This window comes from Oryctolagus cuniculus, chromosome 1 (assembly GCF_964237555.1).
Source record: "Oryctolagus cuniculus chromosome 1, mOryCun1.1, whole genome shotgun sequence".
Lineage (NCBI taxonomy): Eukaryota > Metazoa > Chordata > Mammalia > Lagomorpha > Leporidae > Oryctolagus > Oryctolagus cuniculus.
In genome coordinates, this window is record NC_091432.1 from 118,553,558 (window position 1) to 118,569,985 (window position 16,428).

The 16,428-nt window shown below is 49.4% G+C and overlaps 2 protein-coding genes across 16 annotated transcripts in view; one reads left to right on the forward strand and one right to left on the reverse strand.

Moving 5' to 3' along the window:
- Positions 1-5,723, reverse strand: part of LOC108176820 (uncharacterized) — a 29,509-nt gene extending 23,786 nt beyond the window's left edge. For 5 of the 12 annotated variants that reach the window (XR_007920325.2, XR_001793525.3, XR_011378468.1 and 2 more), the window contains exon 1: positions 5,144-5,719. Coding sequence is in view for 4 of the 12 variants with exons in the window: in XM_051848313.2 (XP_051704273.1) it covers positions 3,301-3,433; positions 5,144-5,186 (176 nt within the window). In the remaining 8 variants the exon portion in view is untranslated. The other 7 variants (XM_051848313.2, XM_051848304.2, XM_051848317.2 and 4 more) reach the window with 3 other exon arrangements.
- The window catches only part of PKNOX2 (PBX/knotted 1 homeobox 2), a 274,750-nt gene that overhangs the window by 158,999 nt on the left and 99,323 nt on the right, over positions 1-16,428 (forward strand). Inside the window, exon 3 of one of the 4 annotated variants that reach the window (XM_008259803.4) lies at positions 13,945-14,048. The exons of the other annotated variants lie outside the window; for them this stretch is intronic. The gene's annotated coding sequence lies outside the window, so the exon portion shown is untranslated. The remainder of the gene's footprint in view (positions 1-13,944; positions 14,049-16,428) is intronic. 4 annotated transcript variants of the gene reach the window in all.

The following is a 16,428-nucleotide window of genomic DNA, read 5'->3' on the forward strand; positions in this document are numbered from 1 at the left end:
GTCGTTGAGGAATGAGCTGTATTTCAGCTGTTGCAGCGTGGAAAGAGGACCAGGCAAAGTCCTGGGGCCTCATAGGAGAGGATGGGTTTAGCTTAGCCGCTGCCTCCACTAGGAGTCAGCAAACCTTTCCTGTAGTGGCTCTGACAGTATGTGTTTCAGGTGTGGTGTCGCCACTACCCAGTACAGCCAGTGTGGTGAGCAGTGGCCTCTTCCACATCAACAAAGGAATGTGGATGTGTTCCAGTAAAATTTTATTTACAAAAACAGCCTCAGGATTTGACCCGGGGCGTAGGCTGCTATGGCAAAACACCTTAGCCTGGGTCCTTTATGAACAACAGGATTTGTAGCTCTCATAGTTCTGGAGGTGGGCAAGCCCAAGAGCAAGGTGCCGGCAGATTCCGTGTCGGGTGTGGACCCAGTCCTCATAGATGGTGCCTCCTTGTAGGACTCTTGTGGTGTCTGCGTGGTGGGTGGACCCGGAGCTCCCTCCAGCCCCTTTTGTGAGGGCACGACCCACATTCTCCAAGGGTCTCACCTCCTAGGACCACCACAGTGGGGGTGAGGTCTCAATGTCAATGTCAGGAAGAGGTTCAGACAACGGCAATATATTTGCCAGCCACGCAGAGTGAGGGTACTTGAAGGAGAAGCATAGGAGACAAGTCTGGAACGTAAGATGGGAATCATGTCATGAATACCTGCACCAAAGACATATTTTGAGGATAGAAATGAGTCACCTGAGATCCTCGGGTTTGTTGTTGGGGTCTAGAGGGTACCAGAGAAAAGCAGGGAGCAATGAGAAGGAAACAGGACTGGACCTGCTCCTGTAGGCCTATGGGAGTGCAATACCTGCCCTTCCAGAATGTTCCCTTTTGTTCAATCTGCCCTTCCCAACATTCTCTCTTTGTCATTCTGAGGGTGCTTAGGGGCCTCACCCTCTTGGGTAGACACAGTGATGAGGTGCTGCCCTTAGGCAATTAATGACCCCCTCCCACTTCCCACCCAGAGGAGCCCAAGTGCTTCTCGATGGCTTCTACCTCAGAACTCCCCATAGACTCTGATCCACACTCATTGCCACAGAAGAGAGAGCTGTTGGCCATCTGCTGTCCCCTCCATGTCCCCCAAACCCTTGGGAATGCACAGGACACCTTCTCACTGAATACCCCAGTAGATGAACACGAGATTCCTCCTACACTGCAGAAAGTCCAGCACCCCAAGATTTGAAGAGAAAGGTGTTTAGGCTGTCTTGGTCATGTCTTCCCTCAAGGTCCTTGTATGAATCGGCTCTTCCTTACTAAAGCTAAAATATCTAGGAAAGAAGAAGGTCTATTTAATCTTATAGTTTTGGGGTTCACAGTCCCACATGGAGTGGCCTGATTAGTCTGGTATCTGATGACAAAACACACACAAAGGAGGGATCATATGGTGAGCCAGGGATCAGAGCCAGGGAGCACACTCTTCCTCCATGTCCTTGTGTCTGTCTTGCTAAGGCCATCATGATTCCATCATGGGCTCCACCTTAGCAACCTAACCAAATCCAGTCATTTCCCTAAGGCCTCACCTCCAGGTACCATAATTGGATCAAGTCTCCACCCTTAATCTATCAACTCAGATCTTCATCTCTTGTTCACAATTGTGAACAGCTCCTGGCACATAACAGGCACTCAATAAACATTTGTTGAATGAGTGAATAACAATTTGATTCCCTTCCCTCCCAGACTAGGCGTCTCTTTTAAGAGCCACAAGAGGCCGGCGCCACGGTTCAATAGGCTAATCCTCCGCCTGCGGCACTGGCACACCCGGTTCTAGTCCAGGTTGGGGCGCCAGATTCTGTCCCGGTTGCCCCCCTTCCAGGCCAGCTCTCTGCTGTGGCCAGGGAGTGCAGTGGAGGATGGCCCAAGTACTTGGGCCCTGCACCCCATGGGAGACCAGGAGAAGCACCTGGCTTCGGATCAGCGCGATGAGCCGGCTGTAGCACGCTGGCTACTGCGGCCATTGGAGGGTGAACCAATGGCAAAAGGAAGACCTTTCTCCCTGTCTTTCTCTCTCACTGTCCACTCTGCCTGTCAAAAATAAAAAAGAGCCACAAGAGAGTTAAAGAGAACGAAGAGGGGGTGGGGAGCAGAGAACCACCTGCCCTGGGCCTCCATCCTAAACCAAGCAAATAGCCAGCAGAAGCTTTGAAATAACAGTCGTTATTTAACAAGTTGACCTTGGCAATAGGAAAAATCATTTTTCAGAACAAACCTCAAGGTTTTCAAAGTATGTTGTAGTTTGTTGTTCTGTGTTTTTGTTGTTGTTGGTTTTTTTTTTTTTTTTTTTTGGGGGGGGGGTGGTTGTTTTGGTTTGGTTTGGTTTTGGTTTCAATAGGGAATGATGTCCAGGGGAAGGTGTGAATTCTATGTAACTTAATCCAGACATGTGACTCTTAGTTCTGGTTATTCTGTCTGTAAAATGGTCATATTGATAGAACTACCAACCTCATGAAGTTATTATGGAGCTTAAATAAAAAGTTAACAAAGGGGCGGACATTGTGGTGTAGCAAGTTAGGCTGCTGCTTGGGACATCCTTATCCCAGTGCCAGTTCAAGTCCCAGTTCCTCCGCTTCCAATCCAACTTCCTGCTGTTGCCTCCTGGGGCTGCAGCAGTTGATGGCTTAAGTGCTTGGGTCCCTGCCATCCACAATGGAGTTCTAGGTCCTGGCTTCAGCTTTGGCCAGTACTGTTTTTGGGGGCCATTTGGGGAATGAATCATCATCAATGTCATAGAAGACATCTCTGTGTCATTCTGCTTTCAAATAGATGAAGAATAAAAACAAATAAAGATTAAGCAAACAAACAAAAAACCAATGCCTGGTCCCTACATTCAGGAAATCTGATTAAAAGAGAAAAAAAGCTTCCGGGTATATGAATCATCTGGCTGATACAGAGGGGTATGACGTCTTGTTAACGCTGGGTCAGGCACAGCAAGGCATCCCCTTCTCATGGATGGAGAAACTGAGGCCCAGGGCAGGGCCGTGCTAGCCCAGGAAGGCTGTGGACAGAAGCCAGGTGTCATGGCTCCCAGTGTAGTTTTCAGCCTCTGTTAGTTTCTCAGGTGCTGACTCCGTAGAAACAGGGACTCTGGGCTCTACTTTGGAACCTCTCCCGTACTCCTGGCTGGAAGGGGACTCCTGCCTCGACTTCCCTGTGAATCGCAACTCTTCAGAAACAGCCAGGGAGGGAGGCCTGTAAATAAAACCCTTTCCATCCTGTCAATGCCTGAGATGCATTTCCTAGAGGCATCCGGCTGAGTTTTACAAACCTTCCTTCCAGGAGCAGGTTGTGACTGGGGCCTCTGCACAGGCATAAATCCTCCTTGACCAGGAGGCTTGGGCAGCAGGTCACCAGGCTGGCACCGTCACGTGAAGTGTGATCATCATGGAGAGAGCAGGGCCCTGCAAAGGGCAGGGAGGCACCAAGAGATTAATTTCTTCAATGTCATGCTTCCCTTGCGTTCCTTAATGATGGAGATTTACATGTGTGGGGAAAATTGCAATTTCCCCTGGAAGGCATGGAGGGGACATCAGAGCCACTGGACTGTTTTGCAAGTGAGTGTGTCCTCAGGGCGCTGCATCCATCTGACTTGGAATCTCTTAGCTTCTGACTATACATGGGCCTGACTGCGACCAAGCCATGAACCAGAATCCGTGCCTTTGTGTGTCTGCTTCTGGGATTATTTGTTCATGTGTGTGTGTTGTCACTGCTGCCTTTGTGACTGCGTGTAGATCAATGTGTGTTTCTTTAAAAAAAATTTTCTCATTTCCTGCATAAATTACTCCATGTAAAAGGCCATCCGGAGCTCAGTTCCTAGCATCCATTTTCAATAAAGCAATATTATCAGAGCCTGGTCCCAAAACTAGTCCCAGGAGAGGCTTTTCCTAGATTCTTTGTCAAACGAAATGTCACCGACTCACCAAATGATGAGAAGAATTCTTCTTGTTTATTTCCCCAGCGAGGCAGAACAGAAGCAGCGCAGCCTCTTGACATCTTTTCCCTGCCTGGGTGAGCAGGTGGGCAGGTGCCAAGGAGGCCACAGTAAAACCCTGGGCCTGGCTCTTTCACTTTACCCCATAACTAGCTTTGTAATTTTAAGCAAATCACTTAACTTTTCTAACTTCAGTTTCCCCTGTTTTTAAATGGGACTAATAATACCTACTTTATAGTGTTGTTGTAAGGATTAAATAGCAAATGGGATAATATAGTTCTTTGTAAAGGAGACAAGCGTAGGGTATGTAACACATTCTGTATACACCACACACACACACACACACACACTTTTATTTACTCCTCCATCCAACAAATACTTATTGAATACATACTATGTACAAGGTACATATTGGGCTCTGGGGAGATACGTTGGCTTGAGATTCCATTTACGGTTTTATCATCTAGTGGGTAGACAGACTGATCACAGACAATCCCAGTTTGGTGGGACAAGTGCTAATAGAACTGTGCACAGGCTGCTCTAAGCTAATGGAGTGATCCTTGTGGCAGACTTACATAAGATGGAGTGGACCACAGTGAGACGACTTGGAGGCTCCTGCCGAGCTAAGTTATAGCAGTGGAGATGGGAGGAGAAGAGGGTAGCTCAAATGTGGGGAGCAACCCGGACTGGACTGAGTTACTGGAATTAAGACTTATTCTATGCATCTGCTCTCCCACAATATGGCGCTGGGAGAGGAGAAAACAGCTTCTACGCAGCTGCCTCTTGCCAACTTGAGTGCTGACCTCCAGGAGCTGATCCTGCTCCTGATTGGAGGAGAGCAGCGTACTCGGCGTGTGGGCAACCGAGTTGGGATTGGCGGAGGAGGACTATAAAGGAGGAGAGAGACGGCATGCACCAGGAACATCTAAGGGGAACACCTGTGCAGCCCCCGAGAGAGCCGGCCGGCGGTGTGCCGCTCCCCCGCGGAAGTGGGGAATGTGGCAGGGGGAACTGCCCTTCCACGGAGGTGGAAGGGACAGTAGCCAACCCGGGAAGAACCAGCAGCAAACCCGGGGAGGGCCGAGCAGATGAAAGAACAGCGCAGGGTCCTGTGTCGTTCCTCCACGAAGACGGGGAGCGACACTCAAAGACTGGTTAGAGTCTATCCAGGTGCACTTACCTTTGCCTGCTTCTGGAGAGAGCTTCTGGTGCTGGGAAGGCATCCTCAGAACCCAGTGGCCACATCAGGAAGGGAGTAGGAACTCAGAGCTGGGAGACTCTGGCCAGTGGAGAAAGAAGTGAGAGGAGAGGAGTAGAAGAAGGAGTCTGGGCTGAGCTTAGGGTAGAAGCAGGCAAGGATTTTTAGGGATTTTCAATGTCAAGTCTTCTGATGGGGCTGAATGTTTCCCCAAGAAAGAAAATCCCACTGAGCAAGTTCAGGGACTTCTTCAAAGCTGTGGGCGGGACTTCGCTGAGTTAAGAGGGATGTTTGCTTTCTATAACAGACTCCCAACTCAAGCCTGTTTCTTCAGATAGAGCACTCGTGCCCGGTCACATCTTCCCATACCACCTGCTTGACATTCTTGCTCTTCCTTTAATAAGCACACACTGAGCCTAGCGCAAGGCCAGAGCTGGACGCACAAAGTGAAGAATGAGAAATCCTTGCTCTCTGGCAGCTCAGAGTTTAATGGGAAGGACACACAGAGGAACAGATAGCACTAAATCGAGTGAGGCAACCTGGAGTTCACGGCTAAGACCTTTGGACTTATCTTAGAGACACTGTTCCAATTATTAGGGGAGCAGAAAGGAGCAATGACTAACCCTGTGTGGGGATAATGACCTTGAGAGAAAACTGAATCTTGAAGGGTGAGTAGGCTTTAGCTAAATGAGATCAAAACAACTAGCATTACTATCGTTATCATTCATGACATCAGTCACCATTTATCAAAGACTTCATCTATGTCTCAGCTCAGCCCTTTACTACCTGCTAAGCACATCACATGTGAGTTGTAATACCATAAGATCCTATGAAACACCCTGTGGGCTGGGTATGATTGTACCCATTTTGCAGAAGTAGGAAAGCCATACACAGTCACACAGTGAGGAAGAGGGAGACCTATTGTACGAATCCAAGCTTATCTGACTTCTATGTCTTCTCTACTCTGCTGTACTCTCTCTCCCACATTGACTAAATATTAGTACAGGAAGCAAATGAAATAATCCAGAGATCAGTCAAAATATCTCAATTTAGGGACACATTGAAAAATAGAGAGTTGGCATGCCTTTGGCAATGAATAACTAAATAGGCACGCTGTCAACTGCACTGATCCAGCATTGATCTGACATAATATTTTCCAGCAATGGTTTCCTTCCATGCTACACAAATGACACTTTTGATTATATCCATGGCAAAGCACTAACCTAGATATGTATGACAGGAATAAGAGAAATATAAGACACAACCTCAACAGTTTGTGATGCCACTCAGGAGACTTTGATGAATACAAATGCATACATTCACAACATACAGCAAGAGCAGGGGGTGTAGATATAAGAGGCTGATTTCATCCAGAAGTAGAAAGGTAGGCTTTGAGCTGGCCTTTGTAGGTTGGACAGCACCTGGGTGTAGAGAGGAAAGGGGAGTGTGATGGCCTGGGCAAGGGGACAGGGACCAGGGACAGGATGTGCACTTAGAGGTGGGGCAGCAGCAGCCTGATCTGACTGTAGAAAAGGATCAGATTTGAAAATAGCAGGGGTTTAGGGCAGAGGGGTAAGCTCTAGCTGATTATAGAAATCAAGAATGGAGGTTAAGTGAGGCAGGCATTATGGTGCAGCGGGTTAAGCCATTAGGCAGCAGACAGTGGCCCCAGTACTTGGGCCCCTGCCACTCAAGTGGAAGACCAGGATGAAGCTCCCGGTTCCTGGCTACAGCCTGGCTCTGCTCTGGCCATTGCAACCATTTGGGGAATGAACCAGTGAATGAAAGATTTCTCTCTCCCTCTCTTTCTCCCTCTGTCACCCTGCTATTCAGATAAATAGATCATTAAAACACTAATAATAGAGGTTAAGAAATTTGGATTTGGTCTCCATAGGTCTTGGTAAGCCATTACAGACTTTTGAGCAGGGCAAAATAAAAAATGGTATAAACAAATCTAAGTTATTTTACCTTTCGGGGCCAGCACTATTAAGCTACCACCTGCAACACCGGCATCCCATAAAGGTGACAGTTTGAGCTGCTCCACTTCTGATCCAGCTCCCTGCTAATGCACCTGGGAAAGCAGTGGAAATGGCCCAAGTGCTTGAGCCTCTGCCATCCACATGGGAGACTGGGATGGAACTGCTGGCTTCAGCCTGGCCTAGCCCTGCCCATTGTGGCCGTTTGGGGAATGAACCAGTGGATGGAAGATCTCTCTGTCTCTGTCTTTCTCTCTGTCACTCCCTCTCTCTCTGCAGCCTGACTTTCAAGTAAATAAATAAATATATTTTTTAAAAATTATGTTAGTTTCCAAGGAGCCCCATCTGGTCTTTTGGAGATCGACCTCTGTGCTCTGGTGAAATCTGAGGCCTTCTCTGGGCGGTCAGTGGAATTCAACAAGGGCTGCTCAAGAGTCCTCAGAGAACAGGATAGGAGCTGTCACAGTGCCAGGCTCAGCCCCTTGTTTGCAGACAACAACGATGACATCAGTGATAAGGATGCTGAGGAAACAGAATCCAGCCTAGTGGAGGATTTTGTCCAACCTCCCAGAGAAAAACTGTAGCCCAGCTGCCATGCCTCTTTAGGCTCCTCCCACCTCCCTCCCCCCTAAAGATAGTCAGGACTGCCTGCCTTTGGGGGGATGCTGGAGGGTGGAAGGTCCTCATAGGCAGACCTCACTTATATGTCCACACTTAGAGACAAATAGGCCATGGTGGGCTCCAGTGTGAGACAGACTCTTCCAAAGCTCTTGGGCCAATCAGGACAAAAACCTTGGTGGGTTTTGCCCCTGAGTTAGACACCAAGTAGGGCAACTTCACCCAGAACAAGGGACAGGCCTTGGGTTTAGGCCTCTGGCCAGAAAGTCGAGAGACTCATTCTTCACTTCTGTCCCACTCATCTGTAGAATGGGCTGGTGCAGGTTGAGTGGCAAGTGAGGGTATTCTCTGAGGAAGTCAGCCCCTTGCCATCAGAGGGTACTCAGGTTTAATGAACTTGGATGAGCAGGGAGGGGCCTGTTCAGAGCTAAAGAGTTAGGGGTAGGCTGCTCCGTTTCTTGGAGAGATGAAGGGGAAAAGGAGCTTTAATGACAATCTGAAATTTCTGCCTCCTTCCTTGCATGTTGAAACTCCTGGGGCATCAGATCATGTGGACCTGGTCTCTGTATGTCCCCCTGTCTGCCTCCGAGGCCTGGCCCTGCCTATCAAGTTATATGTTCGTTGGATTTAAGTCCAGCCCTGGGACCAGGCAACATTGCTGCAGGAGGCCTGTCAGTCTCTGAATGGTCATGGAAGGCACAGAGAAGGGATCTCTGCCCACCTTCTAGAAAGGTACCCCCTAACTCCTCCTCCAGGGCAAGGCAGGGGAGGGTGTGGAGGGCCCGGCAGCTCCCAGAGGCAGGCTGGGAGTTAACAAAATGGCCACCCGTCCTGTGACAGTCTCCCTTGTCCTGCCAGCCTCTCTGGCTGCTTCTCCTTCTCCTCGGGGCTCTCTGACCATGAGTGGCCCTGGCCATGCTCAGAGGCATCGCTAGAAGGGACAGAAAGAAGACTACAGGCCATGTGTCTGCCCGAAGCGTTCTCAAGGCTGTTGGGAAACAAGCAGAAGCAGGCAGCTGTCAGGGGTGGGAAGAAGAACTGTGTGTGCATGGCAGCCCCAAAGCAGTGCCCCATGTGGACATGGAAGTGTTGCCTCTGATCATCCTTCCTTGCTCCAGTGTGTTTTACTGATCCCAGAATAGAGAGCGGCTCAGCCTCTCTTCCCCAGTACCAGTGTGACTTCTCTGAACACTTCCACTCTTCCACTTCCATGCCGACTCAGGGCCAGGGACTGGCAGAGGTACATGCAGCCAGAGCAGGCTGGGAAGCGTGTGCCTACAGCAGGACACTGGAGAGAGAAAGGACACAGTGAGAGACAGAGGCTGAAGGACATGCCATGGTGACGTGGGCAGGGGACAGGGACATGGAGCTCCTCTGACCCCACAGGCTGTGGCAGAGGAGGGGATGGTGAGGCCGGCGGCCAGAAGCAGCATCCTTACCTGCACTGCAGGCACGATTATTTCCTGTCTATCTTCCGCATTCACTGTGAGCACAGAAAAAACTGGCTCATCTTTGGATGCCCAGCCCCCAGCATGTAGTAGGTTCTTGTTGTTGTTGTTGTTGTTGTTTTAAGTATTTTATTTATTTATTTGAAAGGCAGAGTGACAGGGGTGGGAGGGGGAGAGAGGGAGAGAGGGAGAGAGGGAGAGAGGGAGAGAGGGAGAGAGGGAGAGAGAGAGAGAGAGAGAGAGAGAGATCTTCCATCTGCTGGTTCATGCTCCCAAATTGCTGCGATAGCCAAGGCTGGACCAGGCTGAAGCCAGGAACCCAGACCTCCATCTGAGTCTCCCATGTGGGTGGCAGTGGCCCGAGCACGTGGGTCCTCTTCACGTGGGTCAGAAGTAGAGCAGCTGGGACTCAAGGTGGTGCATGTGTTAGATTCTTAATACGTTTGCATGGGGCTCTGATGGTACTTCAAAAATTCATGAACAATGGAATTAAAAGATAAACTTGTTTGGGTGCAAAACATTTTGAAATTATGTATACGAGGGATTTTCAAAAGATTCAGAGAAAATGTGTATTATGAAAAAACTACACATGGATTTTTTTTATTTTTTAATCTTTTTTTGCTAAGTCGCCTTCAGTATCCAGAAAACAAGACAAAGGAGATCAACATTAGCTAAGCTCCCGAGAAAGCCCACCCTGCTCCTCAGGGCACATTTACCCACCTTCTCCTTCAGGGGGCCCTGCGTCGACTTAGCACCTCGGACAGAAAGCGCTGTTTTTGGACTGGTGGGAAATACAAGAGCAAGTGGGGCGGGGGGGGGGAGTTGGAAAAACTAAGGGTGTGGCGGTGAAGGACATAACACTTTTCCACTTCTATAAAATGGGATCACTTGGCAAGGGTGAAAAAAGGAAATAAAGATCTCTCGGACTTTACTGCCAATAGGATGTAAATGGGTACAACTTTCCTCCAAGTAATTTGTAAAACTTCCTTAAAGTGGACATACCTCTGGACTTGGCAATTCCAGAAGTAGAAAATTATCCTGGAGAAATGACCAAATCAGGAGTAAAATTTAGCTACAAAAGTGATCATCATGGGGTGGGCAATGTGGTACAGTGGTTCAAGCCACTGCTTGAGATGCCTGTATGCTGTGTTGGAGAGCCGGTTTGAGGCCCAACTCCCCTGCTTATGATCCAGCTTCCTGCTAATAAACACTCTGGGAGGCAGAAGATGGTGGCCCAAGTACTTGGGAACCTGCCACCCATATCAGAGACCCAGATGGGTTTCCTGGTTCCTGGCATTGGTCTGACACAGCCCTAGTTATTGTGGGCATTTTGGGAGTGAACCAGGTGTAAAACTTCTCTCTCTCTCTCTCTCTCTCTTTCTGTCATGTTGCCTTTCAAATAAATAAACTAAAATAAAACTTTTAAAAAGAATGGTCATTATTTGTAACAATAATAACTGGAAATAATCTAAACAACCAATGCTAAAAACCTAAGAGATTATAAAACATCCATAAATGCAATGCCACATAGGCATTAAAATTATAGTGTGGATTTCCCTTACACCAAGGGTTAAATGCAGAAGACGAGTTACTGAACAGTATAAATATATGGTACTATGTTACTCTAAATATACTTATTATCAACTGTGGCTATTTTCATATGGTAGGATTACAACTGTCACAACTTTTCTGCTCCTATTAATCTATTTTCTACATTAAGCAGGCATTTTTTGTGAGAGTAATAGAAATTATTATATTAAGATACTTATTTCTAAAGGTTGTGCTAAGAGTTAAAGAAGAAGGGCTGGCATTGTGACTCAGCGAGTTAATCCACCATCTGCAGCACCATTGTCCCAGGTGGGAGTGCTGGTTCAAGTCCCAGAGGCCCTCTTCCTCCTCCTCCCCTTCCCCTTCCTCTTCCCCTTCTCTTTCTCCTTTTCCTTCTCCTTCTTCTTTAAACATTGGAAGGCAGAGGTACAGAGAGGCAGAGGCAGAGGCAGAGGCAAAGAGAGAAGTCTTCCATCTGCTGGTTCACTCCCCAAATGGCCACAACGGCCAGAACTGGGCCAATCCGAGGTCAGGATCCTGGAGCTTCTTCCAGGTCTCCCACATGGGCGCAGGGGCCCAAGCGCTTAGGCCTTCTTCCACTGCTTTCCCAGGCCATAACAGAGAACTAGGTCACAAATGGTGCAGCCAAGACTCAAACCTGCACCCCTATGGGATGCCAGCACCACAGGCAGCAGCTTTACTTGTTACACCAGAGGGCCAGCCCCTGCCCTGTTTCTGATCCAGCTTCTTGTTAATGTGCCTGAGAAGGCAGCAGATGATGATCCAAGTACTTAGGCAGCTGCCAACCACGTGGGAGACCAAGGTGGAGTTTGGGTTCCTGGCTTTGGCCTGGCCCAGCCCTGGCCATTGCAGCCTTATGGGGGGTAAACCAGCAGATGGAAGATCTTTCTCTCTCTGCCTTTCAAATGAATAAATAACGAGTTAAAGAAGATATTACCCGTGACATTGCTTTGTAAACTGAAAAACTGTAAGTGCAGAATTTCTGTCTAGGAGGAGATTATAGTTTGGCAAGAGATCTGATGAGAGAGATGTAAGATATAACTATGGCCTGAGACAGAATGCCACAAGAACTTTCAGAGATTGACAGCTGCACATTACTTGGAAACACAGAGGAGTGAAAATCACCTCTGGCTGCAGAGGGAGGAGCTGGAAGATCTGAGTTGAACACTGAAGAACGATTAGGGTCTTGCCCAGTAGGAATCTAGAAGTGCGGCACTGAGAGGTGTTTGGGTGGAGGGCAAAGAGCCCCGGGATGTTTGTGGAAACCAGGCAGCTGGGGCGCATCTACAGACACCCAGAAGGCTGTACTTGGTATTGTGCAATCAACACGCATCTGCCTTCTATGAGAAAGCAGTCATTGAGGAGCCTTGAGAAGGGTCATGGAGGGCCTGGAGGCACTCACTGTGTGCTGACAGTGCTTGCGTGTGCTGGGTCCTCCGTGGGTGTGGGTGAAGTCACCTGCCCCCGTGGGGATGCGGAGGGGCTGAGGCAGTCATGGCCAAGGAGGACGTCTTCTAGGTTTTGCTACTGGCAATGGAAAAGAGAAAAACAATCTATCCCTACTGGAGCGGGATGAGAAGAGGGTAGCCAAGCGGGGAGTGGGAATGAAGTGGGCTTGGAGGACGAGGAATCACGCATCTCCCAGGTTTGCTACTTACATGGCCAGAGAACTGGGCATTGTCCCAGAGTCCACAGACAAGGCTCCGTGCAGGAGGAGCAGGGTAAGGGAATGAAACTGGGGTAATTTGGTGCTGCTAATGTCCTCTCTCTCAGGTGGTCCTGATCTCTCGGATGCTCCTCGTGGCTGCCCCAGGCAGGACAGGGGGTGTGGGGTGGGGACCAGTGCTGGGGGGGCTGCAAGTGTGTTTCAGTTTCCCTCATCTCACTTTCGGAGGCGTCTGTGGTGTGGAGAAGGGAAGGGGTTTTGTTTCAATCCAGAGAGCTTTCGTTAGTGGAGACCCGTGAACCACACTGCCTGCTCTTGGAGCTTCTCTCTTTTCATTCCACCTTCCTGGTGCGCCTTGGCCTCTCCTCTCCTGCAACTGGGAATTTGAACCACCCCCCCCCCCAACATCACCACCACCACTTAGGATTAGGATGCTGGCTGCTATCTCTCTTTCATCCTCACCTCCCAGCTATGCACACACACACATGCACACATGTATACGCACACACATCCACAAACACACATAGTGGGAAAGTCTTGCCATCCAGGCAAAAGTCTCCATTGCCTTTTCCCCTCTGCAGCTTCCAGCCAGGGCCACAACTCAGCTCCTCCTTTTGTCATGTCACCAGTTAATTACATTCTTGGCTGAGGTGCAAATGTGTTTTTACAGGGAGACTAAGATGGTGTTAACTAGGAAGGAAAAGTTGATGCTACACATGCATTTCCCTCTGGTGTGGGGCTGGGGATCTTAGCTGAAGATGCACCCACAATGCTCCCCAAGGGGAACTCAGACCCCAGAGCTGTCCCACTCCCTGACCTTCCATCCTGGCTCCAAGTTAGCAACCAAGCCACTGGGGGAAATTGATGGGGCTGTGTGGGCATTGTCAAGCCAGTCCTGTGACAGTGCTGACAAGCCACCTCCAAGTGCAGACACCTTGGTCTGATTCAGATATTGAGAAACCAAGTGAATTCACTTAAATCTAAAAATAGAGAAATAAGACACACAGCCAAAGCTATCGGTAGGCCACAGGTTGCCCCCACTGCTGATTGCTACTTTTGGTCCAGGCCCCTCCCTGACTCTTCCTCCCTGCCCTCCTCAGGCACCTCCTTGCCTCTTCCCCACTCCAGCCATCCTGGGCATTTGAACCTCATTTGAATACCTGGAAAAGCTGCAGCCGCTACCCCTTCCTTTTGATTCTCCTACAGTCTTAAGACAAGGTGTCTGTGGTGGTCTGGAGATCACTCCCAGAGACCTGCCCACGCCTGGTGTCCAGAAGCCAGCCAGCCCTCGACACTGGGCCTCCAACTGTGACAAGGGCCTGGGCTCTGAAACACCCTCCACTCTCAGGAGAGACAGGTGAATGCTAACTGCAGAAGAAATGTCTGCCGAGGAGATAGAATCTACCCTTTGGGCATGGAACACATCCTGGGGGGGGAGTGAATGGAGCCCAGACTCCCCTGCGCTCCGGTGGCCCCTGCTGAGAGCGGCTCTGCCCTTGTCCGCAGGTGCTCTGGCTTTCACTGACAGGAAGCTTTTCTGACCCAGCTGGAAGTGAGAAGAGGGGAGTCTCCTGGGGACCATCCCAGAAGCTGCCGGGATCACCCCCACAGTAAGACATGCTTCTCTGTTCTTTAACACCTAAACACCCTAGGCAGACTGTCCCTTTTGAAAGTCTCTAGAAACAGTTCACAACCTGCAAAATGCCATATTATTTCTTTTTTGTCCTTCTGATACCTCCTTGGCTCTTTTATTTTTTTTTTTAAGGTTTATTTTTTATTTGGAAGTCAGAGTTACAGAAAGGCAGAGGTAGGGAGATAGAGAGGTCTTCCATCCGCTGCTTCACTCCCCAAATGGCCACAACGGCCAAAGTGGTGCCGATCCGAAGCCAGGAACCATGAGCTTCTTCCAGGTCTCTCATGCAGGTGCAGGAGCCCAAGGACTTGGGCCATCCTCCACTGCTTTCCCAGGCTATCCAGAGAGCTGGATTGGAAGTATAGCAGCCAGGACTTGAACCGGCGCTCATATGGGATGCTGGCACTGCAGGCGGTGGATTTACCCACTTCACCACAGCACCAGCCCCCTCCTTGGCTCTTGAGGACAAGAGCAAGGCCACTGTTGGCACAGATGGATGGGGTGTTGCTTACATTCATGATGGTGATAACATTGTCCCAGTTCTCTGGAGCAAGCGTTCTCACCAAAGAATTTCCCAGGACTATTGGTGGAAAATGCAGAGCCTGGACCCACAGGTCTGGTTCTGGGAGTTGGGGTTAAGCTCCAGGAATCTCTACCCTAAGTGTTTTTGGTGAATACTGGGGATGCTGCATCCGCAGTTTCTAATAAACCCTAAGAAATAATTCTTCAGATCATAGAAAGCATTTTGAATAGAGACTCTCATTTAATCCTCTTATCAGATAGGGTTCCTTTTTTTTAAATCCCCTTAAGTAACTTCGTGATCTCACAGATGTAAGTATCAGTACAGGCAGGGATTAAGAAATCCAGTTATCCAAAACAACTCCTTGTTCTTCCCAGTGTGCTATGATAAGGACCGGGTCTGCTCTGGTGAGATTGGGATCCCACGCTGAAGGACTGGGATTTTGTAAGTTTTCCTGATGTCCTAGGGCCACCGTGACATTGCAGGCCAGCAGGCTTCATTTTGAGGGCAGTGATCAATGCCAAGTTCCTCATTGAAGCTAGTTTCACTGGAGAAAGGGAAAGGAAGAGAGTTAACCATGAAGGTGACCCTGGGCCCTGCTTCCCAAGCCAAAGATAGCAGAACCCCAGTCTAAGAATGGCAGAACTGCTGCAGTGAGGGTCCTGTTCTTTCCCTGCAAGCTCTGTGCTAAGGGGTGGGCACATGCCAGAGTGTGCCGTGGCTCCGTGGGGGGTAGCTGATGCAAAGGCATCTTTAGGGGGTCACAACGTCACTGAAGAGTGGGGTGGGTGATGCCCATCTGGGGAGCAAGAGTAAATGATGTCGAAGGGAGTTCGTGGCAGACAACGGCTGTGGGCGAGGGCCTGCAGACATGGGGGAGAGTGACACAGGAAGCAGAGACAAGAGTTATATACCCACTGAGCTAGTGCGAGGGTGCTGCTGTTTGAGCCCCCGGCTGGCTCTGGGACCAGACACAGAACTGAGGCCTTTCCTGTTGAACTGCCCAGTGGAGGTTGGTTTTGCTGCAGGTGCTGGAGTCTAAACAGGCCTAGGAGAATGGACGTGTCCCCGCCTCACCTTCCTGGTAGAATACAGGGAAATGGGTGACCAACTGCTAAGTCCTGGGCTGTCCTAGACAGTGGAAGGTTTCCATGGGTGAAATGCAAGTGACCTCAAATTTCACCCTGACCTTTCTCCCACTTCACTCCCTCAACACACAGCGCGGATCACTAAACTGTCTCGCCAGGTAACTGACAGTGTGGCCTGTTCTGGTGACTAAAAACGGTTGACACTATTGCTTGGATGGCTGTAATTGACAAGGACAATTTTTGCAGCTAATGCTGGAAGTGTGGCAATCAGAGAAGCCGCCAGCTGTCTCACTTAAATTCTTAGCTCTCTCGCTCTCTTTTTTTAAAATCGTTTTGCTTACATAATCCACCCCCTTTTTATTTTCTAATTCTCTCCTTGCAAAGCTGGCACCAGAGGGGAAGGGCTGGGGTGGAGGGGGTAGCAATTACACATCAGTTTGGGGAGCATTTACATTTTGCAATTACAATTTAAAAATAAGTCCCGTTAATGATCTCCACGTGTAAACGACAAACCCTAACCGGCTTTCGCACTCTCCTGGGCCTGCCTGTATCCCTGAAGCCAAAGGCTTCGGCGAAGACAAAGCTACCCGGGGCATCACAGGAGGAGGCTGGGGCGCTGGCTCCGATCTGAGGAGCAGCCAGGGAAATGCGTGTGCCTTTGAGGTCGCTAAAGGACAGAGATGGGGCTGAGGACCCGGAAGCCAAGAATTCTGGACTCCAGCTTCTCTCCTCCTCCCTGCTGTCATGCC